The sequence below is a fragment of the Diceros bicornis genome, chromosome 34, assembly GCF_020826845.1.
Source record: "Diceros bicornis minor isolate mBicDic1 chromosome 34, mDicBic1.mat.cur, whole genome shotgun sequence".
Taxonomy (NCBI): domain Eukaryota; kingdom Metazoa; phylum Chordata; class Mammalia; order Perissodactyla; family Rhinocerotidae; genus Diceros; species Diceros bicornis.
Genome location: NC_080773.1, coordinates 13993215 through 14013646, shown reverse-complemented (window position 1 = coordinate 14013646; position 20432 = coordinate 13993215). Strand labels below are relative to the sequence as shown.

The 20432-nt window shown below is 55.0% G+C and overlaps 2 protein-coding genes across 2 annotated transcripts; both read left to right on the top strand.

Annotated features, from left to right (window-relative positions):
• Window positions 1-2487: 2487 nt before the first annotated feature.
• Window positions 2488-4018, top strand: SERTAD3 (SERTA domain containing 3). Its single transcript, XM_058529348.1, has one exon. The coding sequence runs from the start codon at window positions 3114-3116 to the stop codon at window positions 3699-3701; it is 588 nt and encodes a 195-aa protein (XP_058385331.1). The 5' UTR covers window positions 2488-3113; the 3' UTR covers window positions 3702-4018.
• A 6746-nt stretch (window positions 4019-10764) lies between these two features.
• SERTAD1 (SERTA domain containing 1) lies at window positions 10765-13631 on the top strand. Its single transcript, XM_058529347.1, has 2 exons — window positions 10765-10872; window positions 12576-13631. The coding sequence occupies exon 2, from the start codon at window positions 12576-12578 to the stop codon at window positions 13290-13292; it is 717 nt and encodes a 238-aa protein (XP_058385330.1). The 5' UTR covers window positions 10765-10872; the 3' UTR covers window positions 13293-13631.
• Window positions 13632-20432: the final 6801 nt, after the last annotated feature.

Below are 20432 nucleotides of genomic sequence, written 5' to 3'. Positions count from 1 at the left end.
AATTCTTGGAGAGATGTTCTGAAGCTCCTTGCTAAAGACTGTTGCTTTTGATTTTCCAGTGATGGATGAAGGCCAGGACAAGATGGTCACTAGGGTCACTTTGGGACACAAGAGTCACCATTGTTTCCCTGGTGGCTGGGAATTGAGCCTACAATTGAGCAGGTTCATCCTAGCTGTGAATCCACTGAGACTGAGCTGGAAAACCAGAAATATGAGGTCAGCCCTGACTCAATGCTTCTCAGCTGGTGGAACCCCAGCCTCACCATTCTAAACAACCGCCTCTAAAGCACATTTCTATTTAAAACTTAGATCTAAGCGCAATAGAGTGGTTCAAAACGCCTTCATGGGACACAGGGAAACTGCTCTAGAACTTGAGTTCAGATTTTTGTTGTCTTATTTTTAGGAGACCTGGCCAGCTATAGTGTTGATCCCAATAGTGATCTGAAGTTAAAATAAGGAACATAAACAAACCATGGCAATACGATATATTTTCTATTGGTACATATATATGCACATAAATGCGTAGAAAAAGGTCTAGAAGTAAGACTTCAAACCCAACAAAGAGGGCTACCCGTGGGGAAAGGGGGGTAGGGAGGGGCCCAGGATTGGCTAGGATGGTCAGAGGAAACTTCTAATCTCTCAATAATGTTTTCATTTTTTACAAGGAGGATATATTTATAATTATTTGTATAATTTAAGAATAAGTTTAAAATAAAAAAAAAAAGAAGGGCGCCGCGGGGTAAAATGTTGGGGAGCAGGAAGACAGGGGCAGCGAAGGGGCGGGGCTGCCATCGCCCAGGCAACGTAGGCCGCGCCAAACTATTGGCTGGCCGTCAGCTGCGTCATCCTCCCCCGATGCGCAGCGCCGCCTCGGAACCCCAGGGGCGCGGCCTCCGCCAGTGGTTCGGCCCCGCCCTCCCTGAAAGCGGGGTGAGGAGGCGCGCGTGCCCCTCAGTCTTCCTCCGCGATGGGGTCCAGGCTTGGTATAAAGGGATCACAGAGAGCAATGCTGACGATCTTGGAGCTAGGACAGTAGCTGAGTTGAAGGAAATAGTTTTGAGGTCCCCGCCACCTTCCACCCTAGAACGCGGCCCCGCCCCCTGGCCGGTCGGAATCCTTTAAATGGTCCGGGCGCAAGGAAGGGGAGGGCGGGTCGGGCGTCTCCTGGAGACGGGCGGGTGGCTCCGCCCAGCCAATCTGCGCCCCGCGGCGGGCAGGATTCCAGCCAATCGCGGCTCGCGGCTCGGCTCCGGGGCGGAGCTGGGGGAGCGGAGGCCAGACAGAGAGGCCCCGGAGGTGAACGAGGCCCCTACCCAGCCCTGGAGGGTCGCGAAGCTACGGACATTGCAGGAGGTGGTCATCGGCAGCTGAGGTGAGGGGTGGCTGCCCGGCTTGAGATCTGCCTTAGGTCGGGGGAAGTGGAGGCGCGCCCCCGAGAGCTGTGGAGGCGGGGTCTGGGCGGGAGTGGGGGGGCGCAGATTAAGGGTGATGATAGGGTTTCAAGGGTTTGGGGACCGGAGACCGAGTTCGAGATCTTGGACGGGAGGCGAAGTTGTTGGAGCAGGGTCCTCGAGTAGAGGGAGTTTGAAGCTGGGGTGTTTGGAGAAGCGAGAGAACCAGGAAAGGAACTTTTTTGGGGCAGGGAATCTGGAGATAGGACAATTCAGGTCTCCCGGACTGATTGAATTCGGGGCTCTCGTGTTCTGGAAAAGGTCTGAGGGCTTGGGGCTGGGGTCCCGGGCATTTGGAGAAGTGAGAGAACTAGCGGCAAGGAATCTTGGTCTCCCAGGCGCAGTCGCGGAGCGGGAGTGCCGGGAAGAGTTTCACGTTCAGGTCTTGGAGGGGGAGTTGGTGGAAGTGAAGTCCAGAGGCGTTTGAAAGATGGGAGAATAAGGGAGAGGTAACAGGGGAAGATCTCAAAATTGAGATACCTAGTCTCCCGAACGGAGAGAATCGGAGAGCATTTGTAGTCTTGAGCGATGTGTTGGGGCCTGGGTCTCTGGACCCCAGAGCAGTTTGGGGGTAGAATCCAGGACCTTCTGGGGTCCGAAGGACTGGCAGAAAGCAGTTTTAGAGCCGCACTCGGGTGGGGGAGGGGTGTTCCGGGCGTGGAGCTCAGACCCGCCGCCCTGGAGGCAGCGGAGGGCGGGGCTCGGCAGGCGCCCGGCAGCTGGACCTCCGGGTTCCCTTCCCCCACCCACCGCGGGCCCCTGTGCGCATGCCCTGAGGGAGGGCGGGAGGTTCGTCCCTGTGGCGTGCCGAGCCTCCTGGGGATTGTAGTGCACGTTCCACGTCAGTGCACGTACCTGGCGGCTATTAGCCCACATTTCCCAGAAACCCCTGGGCCAAATTGAGGCGGGGCTGGATGCGGAATGAAGACCCGTGAAGGGGCGGGGCCTATAGAGGGCCGAGGTCTGGTTGGATGAGTCGGGAGGGGGCGGAGCTTGGTGTGAGTCGCGTTCTTGCAAGTGTCCCTGGCGGGTGCGCTTTTGGGGAAGTTTAAGGCGCGGACGGAGGGAACGAGGGCGGTCCCTTTCCTACTGCTGGGAGCGCTCTCAGGAAGAGGGCATGAACTGAAACATCCTCCCTGCGAAAGAAGAGTCTCGACAAATAGGTGCCCTAAGAGGGCTCTAAGTGGCTCGAATATAGTAGACGCTCCAATAAAGATATTGAATAAATGGCAGTTAATTCCTGTTCATTAAGTGTTTCCTGTATGGTGGGCCCTGTGCATGTTACACGTGGGATCTCCTTGGCGATGTGGTGAGAATTTTTGCAATCCCCATTTTATAGATGAGGAAACTGAGGCCCAGGGAGGTAATGTCACATCACTTCCCAAGATCACATGGCTGAGCAGCCTGAAAGGTAGAATTCTAACCCAGGATTCCCTACTTCTGGTCCACGTCTCTGTACTCCACACCTGTCTTGTGTGGGTCACATTTGAAGAAATGAGTATTGTGGAAAGAACAGTTTTAAGACTCAGAGGGATTTAACTTAGGATTCTCATCTTGCAAATGAGGAAATTAAGTCTCAAAGAGGTAAAACACCCATACAGGAGATTCTGGATTTGAACTAGCCCTGCTATGTCTGACTTGCTCTTCTCTCTGTAGGGCATCATGGTAGGAGGCTTAAAGAGGAAACGCTCAGATTTGGAGGAGGATGAGAAGTGGGACTGGGGTCCGGCAGGCCTCCGGAGCTACCAGCAAGCCCTGCTCCGCATCTCCCTAGACAAGGTCCAGAGAAGCCTGGGCCCCCGAGCACCCAGCCTCCGCAGGCATGTCCTCATCCAGAACACGCTCCAGCAGCTCCAGGCCGCGCTGTGCCTGGCTCCGGCACCAGCTCTGCCCCCTGAGCCCCTCTTCCTGGGTGAGGAGGACTTCTCCCTGTCAGCCACCATCGGCTCTATTCTCAGGGAGCTGGAGACCTCCATGGACGAGACGGAGACCCCTCAGAATCCAGTGGCTCCCGTGAGCCCCCAGAATGAAGTGCTACCCCAGCCGGATCCAGTCTTCTTAGAAGCTCTAAGCTCCCAGTACCTGGGGGACTCTGGTCTGGATGACTTCTTTCTGGACATCGACACGTCCACAGTGGAGAAGGAGCCAGCACTGGCCGCACCGGAGCCTCCTCACAGCCTCTTCTGTGCCCCCGGGTCCTGGGAGTGGAATGAACTAGATCACATCATGGAAATTATTCTGGGCTCCTAAAACTGATGAGCGGGCTCCTTCGTCATCTCAGCCTCAGTGGGCTGGATCCCTGGATGCAACTGTGTGTGTGTGTGTGTGTGTGTGTGTGTGTGTGTGTGTGTGTGTGTGTGTTTTGGTGGAGGCTCTAAGCAGTGTCTGGCCTCCTTTCCTCCCATTTCAGGGTTCCACAAACCGTCTTGCATGTGTGTGTGTGTCTGGTAACCGCAGCCTTCTGTGAAGGTGGGTCCTCCTAAATTAATTTATCTGTTCCAAATGCCTTAATGAGGCTCTGTTTCTGGGAGTCTGATTTCCCACTTCCACATTTCTTCTGCCTCTCCCTCCAGTTCCTACTCCCCTTGTGACCACTGGGGCCTCAGGGAAGACAAACTGGGCCTGTTCAAGGATGGCGGGGATGTGCTGCCTGGTTGCTATGGAAACCCAGGCTCTGCCTCTTGCACCTAGAGGGAGCCAGAGGGGCTGGCTGCCTCCCCCCAGGCTGAACCCCACCTCCTTGGCAGGACCCCAGTCCCAGCAGCCTCCTGATTTATAACGAGGCCGGACCACGTGCAATAGGGTGGAAACAAACTGCTCCATGCCGCGTTATTTAAAAGAAAGGCGGGTTTCGTGGTGGTTTTTTTGTTGTTTGTTTTTGGATTGTTTGTAATGATTTTTTTTTTAATAAAAGTATTTTGGAAGGGATAGTGTTGCCTAAAGTTTCTAAACCTCGCCGGAGCAATGGGAGGGACCTGGTAAGTTCCGGGCAGGTACATCATCAAACATAACATTTATTGAGGGCTTGTTAAGAGTGCTGTTCTACCCACTTTATTTGAGTTGTCATTTAATCCTCATGATTACGCAGAAGTAGATACTGTTATCACATTTTACATAGGAAGAGCCTGAGGTTCAGAGAGGCCATGTCACTTCCTCAGGGTCACACAGCTAGGAAAAGCCAGGACCAGGGAGCTAGGATTCAAACAGTCTGCCTCCAGAGCCGTGTTCTAACTATTGTATTTCTTGCTTCTTCATCGATTTAGACTCCCCAGACGTGGGTGGACACAGGAGGGAGAAACTGAGTCACATGAATTATGTGTCACAGGATAGGGTACTTTGGCACTTCAAAGTCAACCCTTTCGTTGTATGAAATATGCTGCTGAGGCCCGAAGGAGAAAGAAAATGCCCAGAGACCCCCAGTAAAAGCAGATCTTTCTAGAAAACTTGGTTAGGAAGCAGAGCCCAGGCTAAAGGTATGGTTCTAATGATTTATTTGGGGAGTGCAAGCCCAGAGTGGTAAGAGTGAGGGGAACAGGGAAGGGAGGCCGGGAAGATGCAATGTGGTACCTCGCTGCACTGGCTACACCTGCACAGACCTTTGAAGACACAGCAGGTGAGGTTATGCAGCAACAGGGACTTTTCTGCAAGGGTGCCAGGGAGGAACCACACCTGCGTGTGGTCCACAGGCAGGGAAAGGAGGGGGATTTTGCCTGTGCATTTTGGCTCAAAGTCAAATTCTCACCCTGAGAGGGCCATTGCATCTGTCCAAAAGCAGTGGGGTAACTTTAACAGGTGAGGGCCAGTCCAGAGGGACAGAGAGGAGGTGGAGGATCTCAAGAAGGCACGTGAGGTCTGATCTCAATATGGATGCCCATTGGATCATGTCTTCCTCCTACTTAAAACTTTCAGTGACTTCTCCTCATACTCAGAATAAAACCCTAACTTCACCAAGGCCTGCGACGCTGGGCAATCTTGCTCCTAACTTCCCCAGTTTAATCCCTCCCTCAACTCCAGTCACACTGGTCTCTTTGGACCCCAAGCTCATTTCCACCCCAGGTCCTTTGCACTTGCTGTTAACTGGCCAGAGGACACTTCCCCCATAGCTTGCAATCCAAATGTCCCCTTCTCAGAGAGGTCCTCCCTGCCCTTCCTAGCTCCACATGTCCACATGCACCACCAACCCATCACATTCTGTTTGATTTTCCTAGAAGCACCTATCTAATCTCAAGTTATTTATTACCTGTTTATGGTTAGCCTCCTGGTCTCCTGGAAACTGAGAGGAGGAGTTTTGTGGGTCTTAGTCCAGCTGTATCCCCTAAGGCATTGAACCATGCTTGGCACAGGTGGGCACTCAAAAAAATTTTTTTTGCTGTTGTTGAAAAAATGAACTTCCGACCTTGCAATGGCCAACCCTCCCTCCCACCTCTCTGAACAAATCTCCCCCACACCACTCTCTGCTGTTCCTCAAACACACTGCCATGACCCAACCTCAAGAGCTGGAGTCACATCTGTCCCACTGAGCGATCGTGCAAAGTGTGTAAGACAGGGCCAGATGCACACCAAGAATTCCAATAACTGCTCAAATTTATTGAGAGCCTCGCACTCTTCCAGGCACATGCATAAAACCGACAGTGCCTGCTCTCATAAAGCATCCTCGTGGAGGAGAGCTGAAATAAACACGAAAAAAAAAGTAAAATGTACAGTCCGTCAGGTGGTGATAAATACTGCAGAGAAAAAGCAAGCAGGAAAGTGATGGGGGTGTCGCTATTTAGATGAGATGGCCAGAGAAGCCCTTCTGAGAAGGTGACATTTGAGTAAAGACCTGAAGGAGGTAAGTGGGCCCTGTGACTCTGTGGGGTGACGAGCCAGGCAGAAGGAACAGCCAGTGCAAAGGCCCTGAGATCACAGCCTGGGTGGAGTGTTTGAGGGACTATGAGAAGGCCTGTGTGTCTGGATGAGAGTGAGCAAAGAGGAGAGAACTAGGAGATGAGGTGAAAGAGTTGAGGGGGCCAAATCATGCAGGGTCTTGTGGAGTCCCTTTACACTGAGTGAGATAGAAGCCATGGGAGGACGTTGAGCAGAGGGACGAGACCTGATTCACTTTTAAACAGACCCTCTTAGACTGCCCTAAAGATGACCAAGGGAAGAGGGATCGTGTAGCTTGTTGCTACCACAGCAAGACCAGCATGAGGAGCACCCCACTTTCCCCATGAACAAACTGAGGCTCAGAGGGGCCCCGCTCCTGCCCTGTTGAAGAACTGGCGAGAGAAGTGGAAAGGCTGGCCAGGCAGAGGGAACCGGGTCCCTAAGGGCAGAGTCCACGTTCCCCAACCTGCCCTCCCCCGCGGGCCCGCCGTGGGGGATGGGCCGCGGCCACCTCGGGGCGTGGCCGGGAGGCTGGTCCCTCCCACCTGCCCACCCTCCCCCTGAGCTGGCCGCCGGCTGGACACCCGGGAGCCGGCCCGGCGCCTCGTCCCTCCCCAGAGGCCGGGTGGGGCGGCCGGCCGGGGGCGGGGCGCTCGCCCTGACCCCACTCCCTCCCTAGCTGGCGGAGGCTCCTCCCCAGCCCTGCTAGGCCCCCGTGGCTTCACTTCTGGTTTCATTTCCCAAGGCCCGGCCTCTCTCCTCCTCCCTTCCCCCAGCCCTTTGAATTCTGGCTCCTCCTCCGCTTTCTGCTCCCAGCTCCAATGCCACCTCCTCGGGGAGGCTCTCCCAGACCACCCTGGCTCCAGGCACCTCTCGCCAGTCCTCTCTATTATCCCGTCCTATTGTATTTTCTTCAAGTCACTAAACAGAAGCAGAAATGCTCTTCCTCATTTATTCATCTTCCGGGGTCTTCTCATCCCATTCAGAATGAAAAACAACGGTCCATAGAGCGCTCGAAGGACCTGAACACAAGCACACGCCCACCTCAGGACCTTTGCACAGCCCATCCCTCTGGCTGGAACACTCTTCCTCTAGAGCTTTCCCACGTCTCTCGTTTCATCGGGTCTCTACTCAATGTCACCTCTTCAGCGAACCCTCCACCACCACCAGCACCCTGTCTGAACTGCACACCCGGGGCTGGCGCAGTGGCGCAGCTGTTGAGTTCACTCCTTCCACTTCAGTGGCCTGGGGTTCGCTGGTTGGTATCCTGAGCACGAACCTACTCACCGGTCATCAAGCCATGCTGAGGCAGAGTCCCACATAGAAGAGCTACAACTCTACAACGATGATGTAGGACTAATGTACTGGGGCTTTGGGGAGACAAAAAAAAAAGAGAGGAAGATTGGCAACAGATGTTAGCGCCCGGCCAATCTTAAAAAAAAAAAAAAGATTATTATTTAAACTGCACACCCTTTCATTACCCTCCTCCCGCTCTGCTTTATTCTTTTCCTTTGCACTTGTCACCTTCTAAGATACTAAAATTTCTTTGTTAAGTTTATCGTGCACCTCCTCACATCGGGGAGTTTTGTGTATAATTTTACTGGCATATCTTCAGTGCCTAGAACAGTGTGTGACACAGAACAGGCTCAATCCATCAATGTTTGCGAATCAATGAATGCATTTGTTTTCATCTTTTTTTCTCTCTCCACCCCCTCCCCTGATCTGTGAGAAGAGAGCCCAGGTGAGGCTTATCCAGGGCTGTACCCTCATTATGTACAACAGTGCTCACCACATAGTGTGTACTCAATAAATACACATTATTTGAGTGACTTCTATGAGCTCTTCTTTAGTGTATGACTTGGAGAGAGCCACTTGGAGACTCTGAACTTCCTTTCTCCCAGGCCAAAACGACAAGTTGTGGGGAAATTATGTGAATTTACCTAGTGGGGGCCTGGTTCTAATGAGCACTTCACTCTCTTTTTAGTATGAAAATTTTCAAGCACAGAGAAAAGATGAAAAAAAGTATGTATTCTGAGCACTTGAATACCTTCCCACCTAGATTTAATTATTAACATTTTAAGTTTCCTTTATCTGCATATTTGTATATGTATATTTTTTCTTTTGCTGAACCATTGGAGAGTAAATTGCAGACTTCTCAACCCTACCCCTAGAATGGTAGGCATCTCTTAAGATTAAGGACTCTCACCATAATATTAAGGATACTCACCTACAAACCACAATGCTATTTCACATCTAAGAGAATTAAGAATTCCTTAATATCATCTAATATCCAATCTATATTCAAATTTCCCCAATTTTTCCAAGAATATCTTTTTTTTTTTTCTGGTGAGGAAGATTGGCCCTGATCTAACATCTGTTGCCAATCTTCCTCTTTTTGCTTGAGGAAGATTATTGCTGAGCTAACATCTGTGCCAATCTTCCTCTATTTTGCATGTGGGACACAACCACAGCATGGCTTGATGAGCAGTGTGTAAGTCTATGCCCAGGGTCCAAACCCGTGAACTCCAGGCCACTGAAGCAAAGCGTGAAAACTTAAGCAATAGCCAACAGGCCAGATCCAAGAATATCTTTTATAGCTGTTTTTCTTCCCCCCAAATCAGGATCCAGTGAAGGTTTATAAGCACATGTGGTTGTAATAAAGAAATTACATAGTATCTTTTTTGTGTGTGTGTGAGGAAGATCAGCCCTGAGCTAACATCAAATGCCAATTCTCCTCTTTTTTTTTTTTTTTTGCTGAGGAAGATTGGCCCTGGGCTAACATCCATGCCCATCTTCCTCCACTTTATATGGGACGCCGCCACAGCACAGCTTGACAAGCAGTGCGTCGGTTTGCGCAAGGGATAGAGCCAGCGAACCCCGGGCCAGGGAAGCGGAGCTTGCACACTTTAACCGCTGCGCCACCTGGCCAGCCCTATATAGTATCTTTTATTCTGGAACATCCGCCCCCCCAACCCAAGCCCCACCAATCCCTTTTTGTGTTTTCTTGAAATTGAATTTTTGGGGCAACAGCCCAGTTGTGCTGTATATATTCCCACATCTGTATTTGTCTGATTCAGTTCGTGTTTGTTACTTTCTGTTTCCTCTAAGTTGGAGGTTGGGTCTAGAGGCTTGATGAGATTCAGCTTATGCAAATAACAGAGAGACTCCATAAAGAATGTTGTGTACTTCCTAATGCATCATATCAGGGGACACCCAGTGTCCGGGTGTCCCACTATTGTGGATGCAGAGTTTCATTATGTGGTTAAGGTGGTGAGTGCCACATCTCCACATCAGAAGAGGATATTTCCCCCTTTACAGTTAGCAAGAAACCTGTGGGGTGATGCTCTGGAGCCTGTCAAGATCCTGTTCCCCACTATCTTTCACAGTTAAGTTTTGAGCATCCATTGATAATCGTGGCCTGAATCAACTAGTAGAGGTAGCATTTTTGAGAGCTTACTTGAGCCAAGAGCTTTATTCACAACAGTTCTTCCCACAGCTCCAGAAGAGTTAGAAAATGAGCCACTTGAAGAAGGTGAGTCCCATTGTCAGTTTATCGGACAAGTATTAAACTCCCGTCTCCCCGTACCCCGCCCCGCGTGTCCCCCCTTGAGCTAAGCGCCTGTGCAATTACCACAACAGCTATTACTACTTACAAAAGAACACGTTGCATACCCCTCTGAGCATTTTGCACGAATTGTTCTATTTAATCCTCAGAACAACCCTCTGAGCCAGAAACTATTTCTCTCATTTTAAAGGCGAAGAAACTGAGAGCCTAAGGGATTAAAACACTTGCCCAAGGTCACACAGCTACTTAGGGAATGGAGCCCAGGAAGTGACTCCCGTGGCATCCCACCCCCAGCCCCGTACCTGTCTATAGCCACACCTGAATCCAACTGCCCAGCATTTGCTGAGTCTGATATAGTGCTCTTACAGACACGATCTTACTTTAATTTTCCTCACTCTCAAGAGGTAGGCAAGAAGATTCCATGTAACTGAATTTCCGTGGCTCAGAGAGGTCAAGCATTTTTCCAAGGTCACACATCCAGTGTGAATTAGAATTTGAACGAGTTAGAATTTGAACCCAGGCCTATCTGGTCTAGAGTGTAGACCCCTGTTGGGCTTGGTGCGTAAGAAGCTCAATTGCTGAGCTCGGCAGGTGCATGGGTAGACGAGAGAGGCCCGCACCTGGAGAGGCAAAAACCCTTCCTCGCCACTGTCGCGCAGGGAAGATACCCACACCGTCTTCCCACCTCCGCTCACGCAGCCGCCCGCGCATGCGCCCTCAAGCCAACCGCCCTCCCTTCGAACCTGCCCCCCTACAGGCTCCGCCCATCACCGTCCAGGGCCAATCCCTGGTGGAGGGCGGGGCCGCCACGGGAGTGGGCGGCCGCTAAGGGGAGTCAGGAGCCCGGAGTCGTGCGGCGGAGTCAGAACTGCGTCTCGCGACCCAGCCGCCGGTTGCTGAAGGCGAGCGAGCGAGCGATGCTGTCGCCGCCGCTTCCTGATTGGCTGCGGGTGGCTCCCTCTTCGTTCTGATTGGCAGCTGGTGAACTGGGTATGTAAATGAAGGAAAGGGGCCTGGGGAGAGGGTTACCGGCGGCGGGGTCCCCTTGGCAAGTTCGAGCCCCCGGTCCGGCAGGTGCGCGCCGGAGCTGTCCGGCGTTGAGACGCGCGGGCCTCTACGTGCCGCCCGCTCCGGCCGGGCCGGGTGAATCACGCCGCAGCCGGGGAAGGGGGCGGAGGCGCCGGCTCCCTGGCTCCGGCTGCGTGACTCACCCGCCCCCGCCGCCGCCGCTTCGGGAGGAGCTGCCTCCACTGCCTTCCGGAAGCGAGCGGAGGCCGAGAGGGCAGAACAGCCCACCGGGGATCCCGGCCCGCACGGCCCCGGGCGGCAGGCACCACAGCCAGGACGCGGGGCAGTGTCTAGGGTCCCGGGGTCTGAGGGGCCGGAATCCCCGGGGGAAGGCCGGCATGGCGCCGCTAGGGGGCGCCGGGCCCGGGGGGCGGAGTCGGGGGTGGGGGCTGAATTCCTGCGGTTCGGGACTCCCGGGTCTGCGGGCAAGGAGGCCAGGACCCAGTGTGAATCGTGTGAGGGGTCACTCTTAAGGTCCTGCTGGGCAAGGGCCCCGGGGGACTGGACCCTACAGGCTGCATGGCTCAAAAAAGCAGGCTGGACCAGGGGTCCAGAACTCCAGGGGCCTCCACCGCGGGGAAAGTGTGGGTCCTCAAACTTCTCTCCGTGATCCCCGGGCCCACCAGGATTTTCCGGCCAGCTCTGTCCACTCTGCCTGCCAAATAAATCCTGAGTCGACCAACTTCCTTCCGTGTCCACCACCACTCTCCACTCCAAACCAGCATCATCTCCCCCCACCCCCCCAAGAGTTGTGTAGCCTCCAAAATGATCTCGGGGCCACCCCCCCACCCCACCCCACCCCCGCTCCCAATCTTCCTCGAAGCAGCCAAGAGGATCTTCCGGAAACCTAATCGGTTCACAACACCACTCTCCTCCCTACTCAGAATCCTTCAATGACTTCCCACCAGACTCACAATAAAATCCAAACGCCTTGTTCCTGTCTACTCTCAAGCCCCCCCCACCCCCACCCCCCACACACTATGTCACTCTGTGCACCAACCACACTGGTCTTTTTTCAGTTCAAGCTCATCCGGCCTCTGGGGCTTTCTCTGCCTTTGCTGTTGTCCTCTCTTCCCTGAATGCTTTCCGCCTGGTTCTTCCATAGCTGACTCCTTACACTCGAGGGCTCAGCTCAAATGTCACCTCCTCAGAGGAGCACTCCCTGACCACCCCCAGAACCTTTTAGTATCTTCCTAGCACCATCTGTACATTTCCTGTATTTGTTTATTTGTTTGTCTGATGCATAGTGGACACTCAATAAATATTAAACTATGTGAAACAGGCACTTTTGTAGGTAAAAAAGAAAGGTTGAATATTGGACATTTCACACAGTTCATTGGAGAAATAAATAATAATAGTTATTATTAAGACTGCTTATTAATAGGAGTAATTACTCTGTACCAGGCACTGTTGTAGGTGCCTTTTGTGTATTTACTCTTTAAAACAACTCTGTGAAGTAGATACTATTATCACTCATATCTTAAAGGTTCAGGCTTTAAGAAAGCATGCCTAGGCTCAGAGAGGTTAAGTGATTTGTCCAAGATGACACAGACAGCAGTCTTCAGAGACAGGGTTTGAACTCAACGTTGGGTTTCCATAACAGAATGACTCCTCTGTCCCCGCAGATGATGCTGAGCAAGGGCCTGAAACGCAAACGGGAGGAGGAGGAGGAGGAGAAGGAAGCCCTGGCAGTGGACGCCTGGTGGCTGGATCCCAGCCACCCAGCAGTGGCCCAGGCACCCCCGGCCGTGGCCTCTAGTTCCCTCTTTGACCTTTCGGTGCTGAAGCTCCGCCACAGCCTGCGGCAGAGCGAGCCGGACCTGCGGCACCTGGTGCTGGTCGTGAACACGCTGCGGCGCATCCAGGCGTCCATGGCACCCACAGCCGCCCTGCCACCTGTGCCCAGCCCCCCCGCAGCCCCCGGCGTGGCTGACCCCCTGCTGGCCAGCTCAGACGCTGCCCTCTCAGCCTCCATGGCCAGCCTCCTAGAGGACCTCAGCCATATCGAGGGCCTGAGCCAGGCCCCCCAGCCCCTGGCGGACGAGGGGCCACCGGGCCGCCCCACTGGGGGAGCCCCACCTGGCCTGGGGGCCTTGGACCTGCTGGGCCCAGCCACTGGCTGTCTGCTGGACGATGGGCTCGAGGGCCTGTTTGAGGACATCGATACCTCCATGTACGACAGCGAACTCTGGGCGCCAACCTCTGAGGGCCTTAAACCTGGCCCTGAGGGTGGGCCGGGCAAGGAGGAAGCTCCAGAGCTGGACGAGGCTGAGCTGGACTACCTCATGGACGTGCTGGTGGGCACACAGGCGCTGGAACGGCCACCGGGGCCGGGGCGCTGACCCCCAGGGCTGGAATGGTTGTCTGGTGTCCAAATTGAGCCTGGTGGCTGGACCTACTCTCCATGGAAAGACACAGCTGGCTCCCTTAGAACAGAGAGGGGCTTTGGAGAGAGAGAATCTAGTCCTGGGTAGCTTCACCTCCGTCCTCTTGTTTTGGGCTGATGGAGGGAGCCTGGGAATGGCCCTCATGCTAGAATGACAGGGCCTGGCGGCTGGACTGTGATTGGACCAGGCCCCGTACTGGACTGAATCCCCAGAGGTCATAGCCTGGAATACTCCTTCCCTGATGTGGGAAGGGACCCCAACCAGTTTTTTTGAAATTAAAACCAGTCCTGGGAAGTCTGTAGTCTGTGTGTGCTGCTTTGTCTCTGGGCCAAGGCCAGCGTGAGATATTAATCTCTAACATCTATTGAGCGTGGATTGCGCACCCGGCACGGTTCTGAGCCCTTGACATGTGTTAGCTCATTTAATCCTCGTATCGGCCCCACAAGATGGGCATTATGATTATCCCCATTTTACAGTTGAGAAAACTGAGGCTCTAAGAGGTCATCGCTCGAGGAGGTGGGTTTCAGACCATGAACTTTACTGCTGTGTTGGTCTGAGAAGCAGATCAATTAGGTCTGGTAACTGGCCCTCTAGACAAGCTCCCCGGAACATGCTCAGCCAGGCTTCCCTGATGCACTTGTGTACTTAATGGTGGCGGTGATGGAGAAGCCCGAGGCCACTTTTTAAAAATGAAATCGAGTCCTTGTCTGGAGTCTATTACCTGGGGGTGGGGGCAAAAGGGACCTTTCAGAATGAGCCAGCTCTCCAGGAAAATGGTGAAAGAAAGGGAGACCCCAAGTTTTAAAAAATAAAATCCACTCCTGGTCTCAAGTTTCTTTTTGGGTAGGGGATAAGGCAGTGTGGGCGCCATAAAGCCATCAAGCTGGGTGGCTTCGCTGAACTGGCAGGCGATCTGGCTTCCTTCTAGAAGAAACCCAGGCGCTGGCGAGCTGGGGCCACCTGCCTGCCTGCCTGTGTGATAGGGCTGGCCCGAGCGCCGGGTGTCTGCGCCGCCCCCGCGGTCCAGCCGCATTCCTGGCCCGGCTGGGAGGGGCCGCACACTCAGAGGCCTGGCACGGGACCCAGGCGGCGTCCTTCCTGGCGGCTGTGGGGGCAGGGCAGCGCCCGGGGTGCGGGCGGGGGAGGGGCACGGGGCAGCTGCGGGGGTGGGGGTGGGGGTGGGGGGCGTGGGGAGAGGAGCAGAGGGCCGGACGGTGACCCGAGGGGCCGGCTGGGCCTCCGATGGGGGAAACGCCAAAGGGGACACCAAAATCGCTGGGCCCCAGTGCCTGCCCTCTGGCCGGAAGCTTCGGGGCGACTGAAGCCGGGTAGAACTGGGGGAGGCGGGCAGCCTGGGGCCGGCCCCTCGGGCCGGGAAGGGGCGGGCCCAGCGGCGCTTCCTGGAGGAGCGGAGGAAGTCGTGCCCATTTCTGGAAGTGCATGAGGCGGCCCCGGGGAGGGGAGTGGAAATGGCCCGAAGGGAGCTCCTGCCCAGGCTGAGGGTCTTCCAGGCGCCTGACTCCAACACCTGGTGACTCCAACCCCCCCGGGAAGGGGGCTCAGGCTCAGTTTTGACCCAGACCCAGATCTTATGAGCTCAGCAATGCCCCCTGGTGCCCAGTCTGGGGGTCTGTGATGCCCCTGCCTTAGATTCCCTGGAGATCTGTCCCGTGGCCAGAGTCCCCCAGTGTGGGGTCAACAATGCCCTCTGTTTACAACACCCTGGGGGGCTTGTTTCTGGGTGCCAAACTGGGGGATAATCTGTGATACCTACTATGCAGACAGCATAGCCATCTGTCAATGATGCTTCCATCTGCCCGTGTGCCTGCTGGGCTTGCCATGCCCCCCTTACCCCAGAGCCTCTGTGTACAGTTGCACAGATTGTGCACTGCACATGGGCTCCATGTTTAAAGGGCTGCCACGCATGTGGCAGGCACTATGCATTTACATATTTATCATGACAGTTTCCCAGCAGATGGAGGTCAAGTGCCTTAGAGAAGGGGCATGCTTTTTGCACAAAAGCACCATATGGGCTGGATCAGCCCTGGCCCCATCCCGCGGGTGCCCTCAGGTTTATGAACAGCTCGTGCCCGAGGACCTGCCCCACTCTCCCCGCGTCCGACTCCCCGACGATTGTACAGGCTCCCTGGTTCTGGTGTGCCCCTCCGCCTTCAGGCTCAACCCCAGGAGGCCACGTCACCTCGGCCAGCAGATTCCAGGGCCCACACCATTCCTGGCTGAGCCGCCAGTCCCGGCGCTGCTGCTGGTCTTCACAGAGCCTCTGTGTGCTCCCACCATGACACCCCCTCGGCCAGCACCCCTCCACGGCATTCACAGGGACCCCCACCATGTACACACACTCTTCTCCTCCGACACCGGGGAGACCTGTGACCATCTAACCTGGGTCTCACTTTCTTCCCTCCCTCCCTCCCTTCTCGCCTTCCCTCATTCAGCAAAGATGAATTTATAAGTACCTACTTTGTGCCTGGCCTTATATAAAAGGCAGATCTGACCACATCTCTCCCCTGCCCTGGACCCTCAGAATTTATCCCAGTCCTGTGGGATCTGAACTCTGCCCCTCTCGAGGCTCACCTTCCACCCCTGTCCCATTCACCCATTCAGTGAAGATCTACTGAGCACCTGTGGTGTGCATTCCTGGTGCAGAAATCTAATGATGCTTAGTCAACGATTACGGATGCAGTAAGCTATGAGCAAAGGTTGCATTGAAGGTCAGACCACCTGCGCTTGAACCTCAGCTTTGTCGTTCTGTGGCTGTGTGACCCTAGGCAAGGTACTTAACTTCTCTGGGCCTCAGGGTCCTCATCTGTAAGCTGGAACAGTAATGTACCCACCTCAGAGGATTGTCGTTGTGAAGGGAGAATGTTCTAGGCAGAGAGAACAGCATGTGCGAGGGTTAGGGGGTGAGGGGCCCTACCACCTTTCAGGGATCGCTAAGCTGCTGGGTTTGACCAGAATGAGGGAGAAAGCAGTAAAGTGAGTGATGGGGCTGAGGGTTGTCAGGGGCCAGGACACACAAGGCCCTGGATGGGAGACTTTACTCTGAAGGCACTAGGGTAAAGGGATCTAGAAGTAAAGGGATCTCTGGCTGCCATGTGGTGGTGGGAAGGTGGGACTGGGGGCCAGAAGTCCGGGGGGATACCGGGAGGGACAGAGCAGCCATGGGGAGGGGAGAGAAGGGGAGGGGAGAGAAGGGAAGGGGAGAGACGCTAGGGAGGACAGGCTGTGGGAGTGACGAGCTGCGATGGAGGAGGGGCCTAGGATGAGACCCAGGGCTCTAGCCAGGGGACTGGGGGGACGGTGGGGGTACCCTGGGATGGTGACCAGGAGGTGAAGCAGGTCTGGGGTGGGCATTGAGGCCAGAGAGGGACATAGTGGGGGCAAGGGACTGGAGGGACACCCAGGTGAAGGCATCCGGGCAGCTGGGCCCCTGGGCCTGGAGCTCAGTGGAGAGGGCAGGGGCGGGAGCAGGCATAAAGGATGGGGTGAGGGAGATGTCAGTTTCCCCTGCTGTGCTGGGTGGGACCCAGCTCATGCTCTGCTCACACTGGCTGGGGAGAGGGTGGTCCCAGAGCAGAGGCTTCCACCTCCCTCCGCAGCCCTGCAGGATGTCCTGTGTTTACTGAGGTGGCCTTGGCCGGAACCAGGACAGTGGTGCCACCCCCTAAACTCAGCTTCCGGCGGCCACACCCCCTGGTGTGTGGAAAAGCAAGAGACACAGAGAGAGAGACAGAGAAAGAGAGACACAGAGAGAATGAGACAGAGAGACATAGAGACACAGAGACACAGAGAGAGACAGAGACAAAGAATGAGGACAGAGACAAAGGGAGGTACAGACATAGAGGGACACATAGAGAGACAGACACACCAAGAGAGAGACATACCATTCATGACAAAAGATTCACAGCAAACTAGGAAAAGAAGCTTCCTTCACCTGCTAAAGGGCAGCTGCAGAAACACAGCTAGCATCTTATGTTATGGCAAAAGACTGAATGCTTGTTCCCTAAGATGGGGACACGCAAGGACACCTCTGAGACGTGGAGAGACAGGACAGGACAGGGTCTGTCTGACCCTGAGCAGAGAGGGTAGATTCTCTTCCTGACTCTAAGTGGGCCTGTAGTCAGGCTCTTTCCACCCTCAAGCTCTGCTCTGTCCCTCCTATAGGTACCCAGGGCCCTCAGAACAAAGTCTCAGCCCCTCCCCACGGCCCTGCTGACCAGGGCCCTCCCCTCAGGGTCCCCCCACACTCTCACATTCACCAGTTTCTCAGAGGCGCCCTTTGCACAGCTGTTCTATCTGAAACCCACTCTCATCTGTCCACCACTCCCAGCTTTGCATGAACTCCTACATATCCTTCAGGTGCCAGCTCAAATGTCACCTCCTCTGGGAGGCCCTCTTGGCCCTTTCTGATAGTACCAGAGTGCCAGGCTCCTCTTATAGACCTGCAACTGTCCCTCGTAGCACTTAGCATGGTGTGTAATTACACACTCGTTCTGTTGATCACTTCTTCTTTTTCTTTTCTTTTCTTTTTTTTTGCTGAGGAAGATTAGCCCTGAGCTAACATTTGTGCCAATCTTCCTCTATTTTGTATGTGGGTTGCCACCACAGCATGGCTGACGAGTGGTGTAGGTCCACACCCGGGATCTGAACCCATGAACCAGGCTGCTGAAGCGGAATGTGCCGAACTTAACCACTACACTATGGGGCCGGTCCCTGATCACTTCTTTAATGTCTGCCCCCCTTTGACTGTGAGTCCTGTGAGGGCACAGTCACAGTCACAGTCACTGCTATGTCCCCAGTACCACCCAGCCCAGTGTTGGATACAGAGAAGGTGTCTGTGAATAGCTGGTGAATAAATGTATAAATGAGAAGGAGATGCTAAGGAAGGGGCATGTTTGGCCTGGGGACACAGGCACGAATAAGGACACAGTTTTCAGCTCCTGGAAATTTCCTATGTGCTGAGCTCTCTCTGGATTCAGGTCCCTTGCACAGGCTGTTCCCTCTGCCCATAACACTGTTCCCTCTTCTCTTGCCTAGCTCCTATGGGTCATTCAATTCTCAGCTCACATGTCCCCTCCTCCAGGAAGCCTTCCCTGACCTCCCTTCCTGGGGTGCAGCAGACACCTTCTACCTGTGATTCCCCCCTCACGACCCTGGCCATTCTGGGTCTGTCTCCCTGTTGGACTCCGACCTCTGTGAAAGCAGGCCTGGGCTGTCTTGGTCACACTGTGTCCCCAGCACCATCCAGCATGGGGCTGGGCACAGGACCAGGTGCTCATTGACTGCTGACACTGGATGAAGGACTGCTCCCTTCTCCCCTCTGGTTCTTTGCCCGCGTTCGTCCCTCCTTTGTACCCTTTTACCTGGCTCTCTCCTCCTCAACCCTCCAGTTTGACTTCAGATGTCACCTCCTCCAGGAATCCTTTCCTGAGCCTGCCCCACCTGTTGGCGTCCCCAGTGCCCAGCAAAGGGCCTGCCACCAAGCGAGGGCTTGTGAATGTTTGTGGAATGGATAAATGAACAGATGAATGTTTGAATGAACCGGTGAATGACAGAGAGACTGCGATGGGGTGAGGGTCTCCTCAGGCCCATGGGCAGCCCTGACCACACTATCCCTTCCACCTCTCCCGGAGGAGGGTTCTGCCTGGGTTCCGGCCACACCCCGATCCTTGGTGGCTGCCAGGCCTGGAAGGCATTCCCCAGAGCTCAGCACATTCCTGCCTTCCCCGGCGGCTGAGAGTGGGCAGGGGGCATTTCAGAGAGGAGGGAGGAGGCCCCTAGCATTCTGGGATCCTGCCAACCTGTTCCTGGTCCCCTATGCCCTCGGGAGTAGGCCCCAACCGCTCAGGGTGTGGAGGGGGTCAGGTCCACAGAGGGGCCGGCTGAGCTGGTGTGAGGGGCGAGGGGCAAGGGCGCCCACCGAGGTGAGGGCCCGGTGGCCGCGCCTGGCTGGACAATGGGGCAGAAGCTGCTGACACACACTTTGGGGGTAATCCTGGCCTCATCCGGGCCCCGGCCCCAGGCCTGGGCTCAGAGAGCTGTGAGCAGCCGAGGCAGCGGCCGGGTGGGTGCAAGGGGCATGTGGGGGTACCTGTGCTCCCTGTGCCGCCCCCCGGGGTCTGGTGAGTCAGGGTAGGCTCGGGGCTGGGGGCTGGGGGTCAGGGGATCAGGGTGAGGCCTCATGGCCTTGGTTTGGGAGCTGGGCAGGTCTGGGTTCAAATCCCAGCGCTACCAATGACCTGCCGTGGGTGGCCCTGGGTGTCACTTACCCTCCCGGAGCCTCCTTGTCTGTCATGTGAAGGGGACAGAAGAGGGTTGCAGGGGCCCAGCAGAACGGGGGTTGGACCCCAGCTTCACCACCTCCTGGCTGTGTGGCTAAAAATTGGGCATAATATGCCCTCCCTGCACCCTTGATTCCAAGAGCTGTGGGTGCCCGGCACAGTATTTACCACACGACAGCTGTCCCCTCAAGTGGAAACTCCATTAAACAGAGAAGTGGGTCTCCCCTGTGCCCGGTCTCACTCAGGCCCAAAGTCCCCGGAGAAGTCTAGCCAGCACCCTAAGTTGTGCGAATAATAATACAAAATACAAGTAGTGCTCACTCTGTGCCAGGCACTTTTAAAAGTTTTTGGCCTCTTTTTAACTCATTTAATCTTCACAACAACCCCATGAGGTGGGCACTTTTACGATCCCTGTTTTAGAGACGAAGAAATTGCAGCCCAGAAAGATGCTGTGACTTGCTTAGGGTCACAGAGGCAGGAAGTGGCCAAGCTGGGATTTGAACCCAAATTGACCGGGAAAGGGAGTGGAAGGAGCCCCAGGAACCAGCGGGGCGTGCCCGGGTCTGGAAGCCAGGAAATAGGGCTGGTGGGGTGCGGAGTCTCCGAGCGGTGGTAACAACGTGCAAATCCCTGCAGCGGGGCTCCTGGTGGAGGTCTTGGCCCAGGCACGGGAACGGCGGTGTCTCCGGGCTCCCCACTCCCTGGCGGTGGATGTAGCTGGGGGAGGGGGATGTTTGTTTCCCCACCACCCACCCCCTCGTGATGTCATGTCTAGGCAGCCAATGGCTAGGGTCTC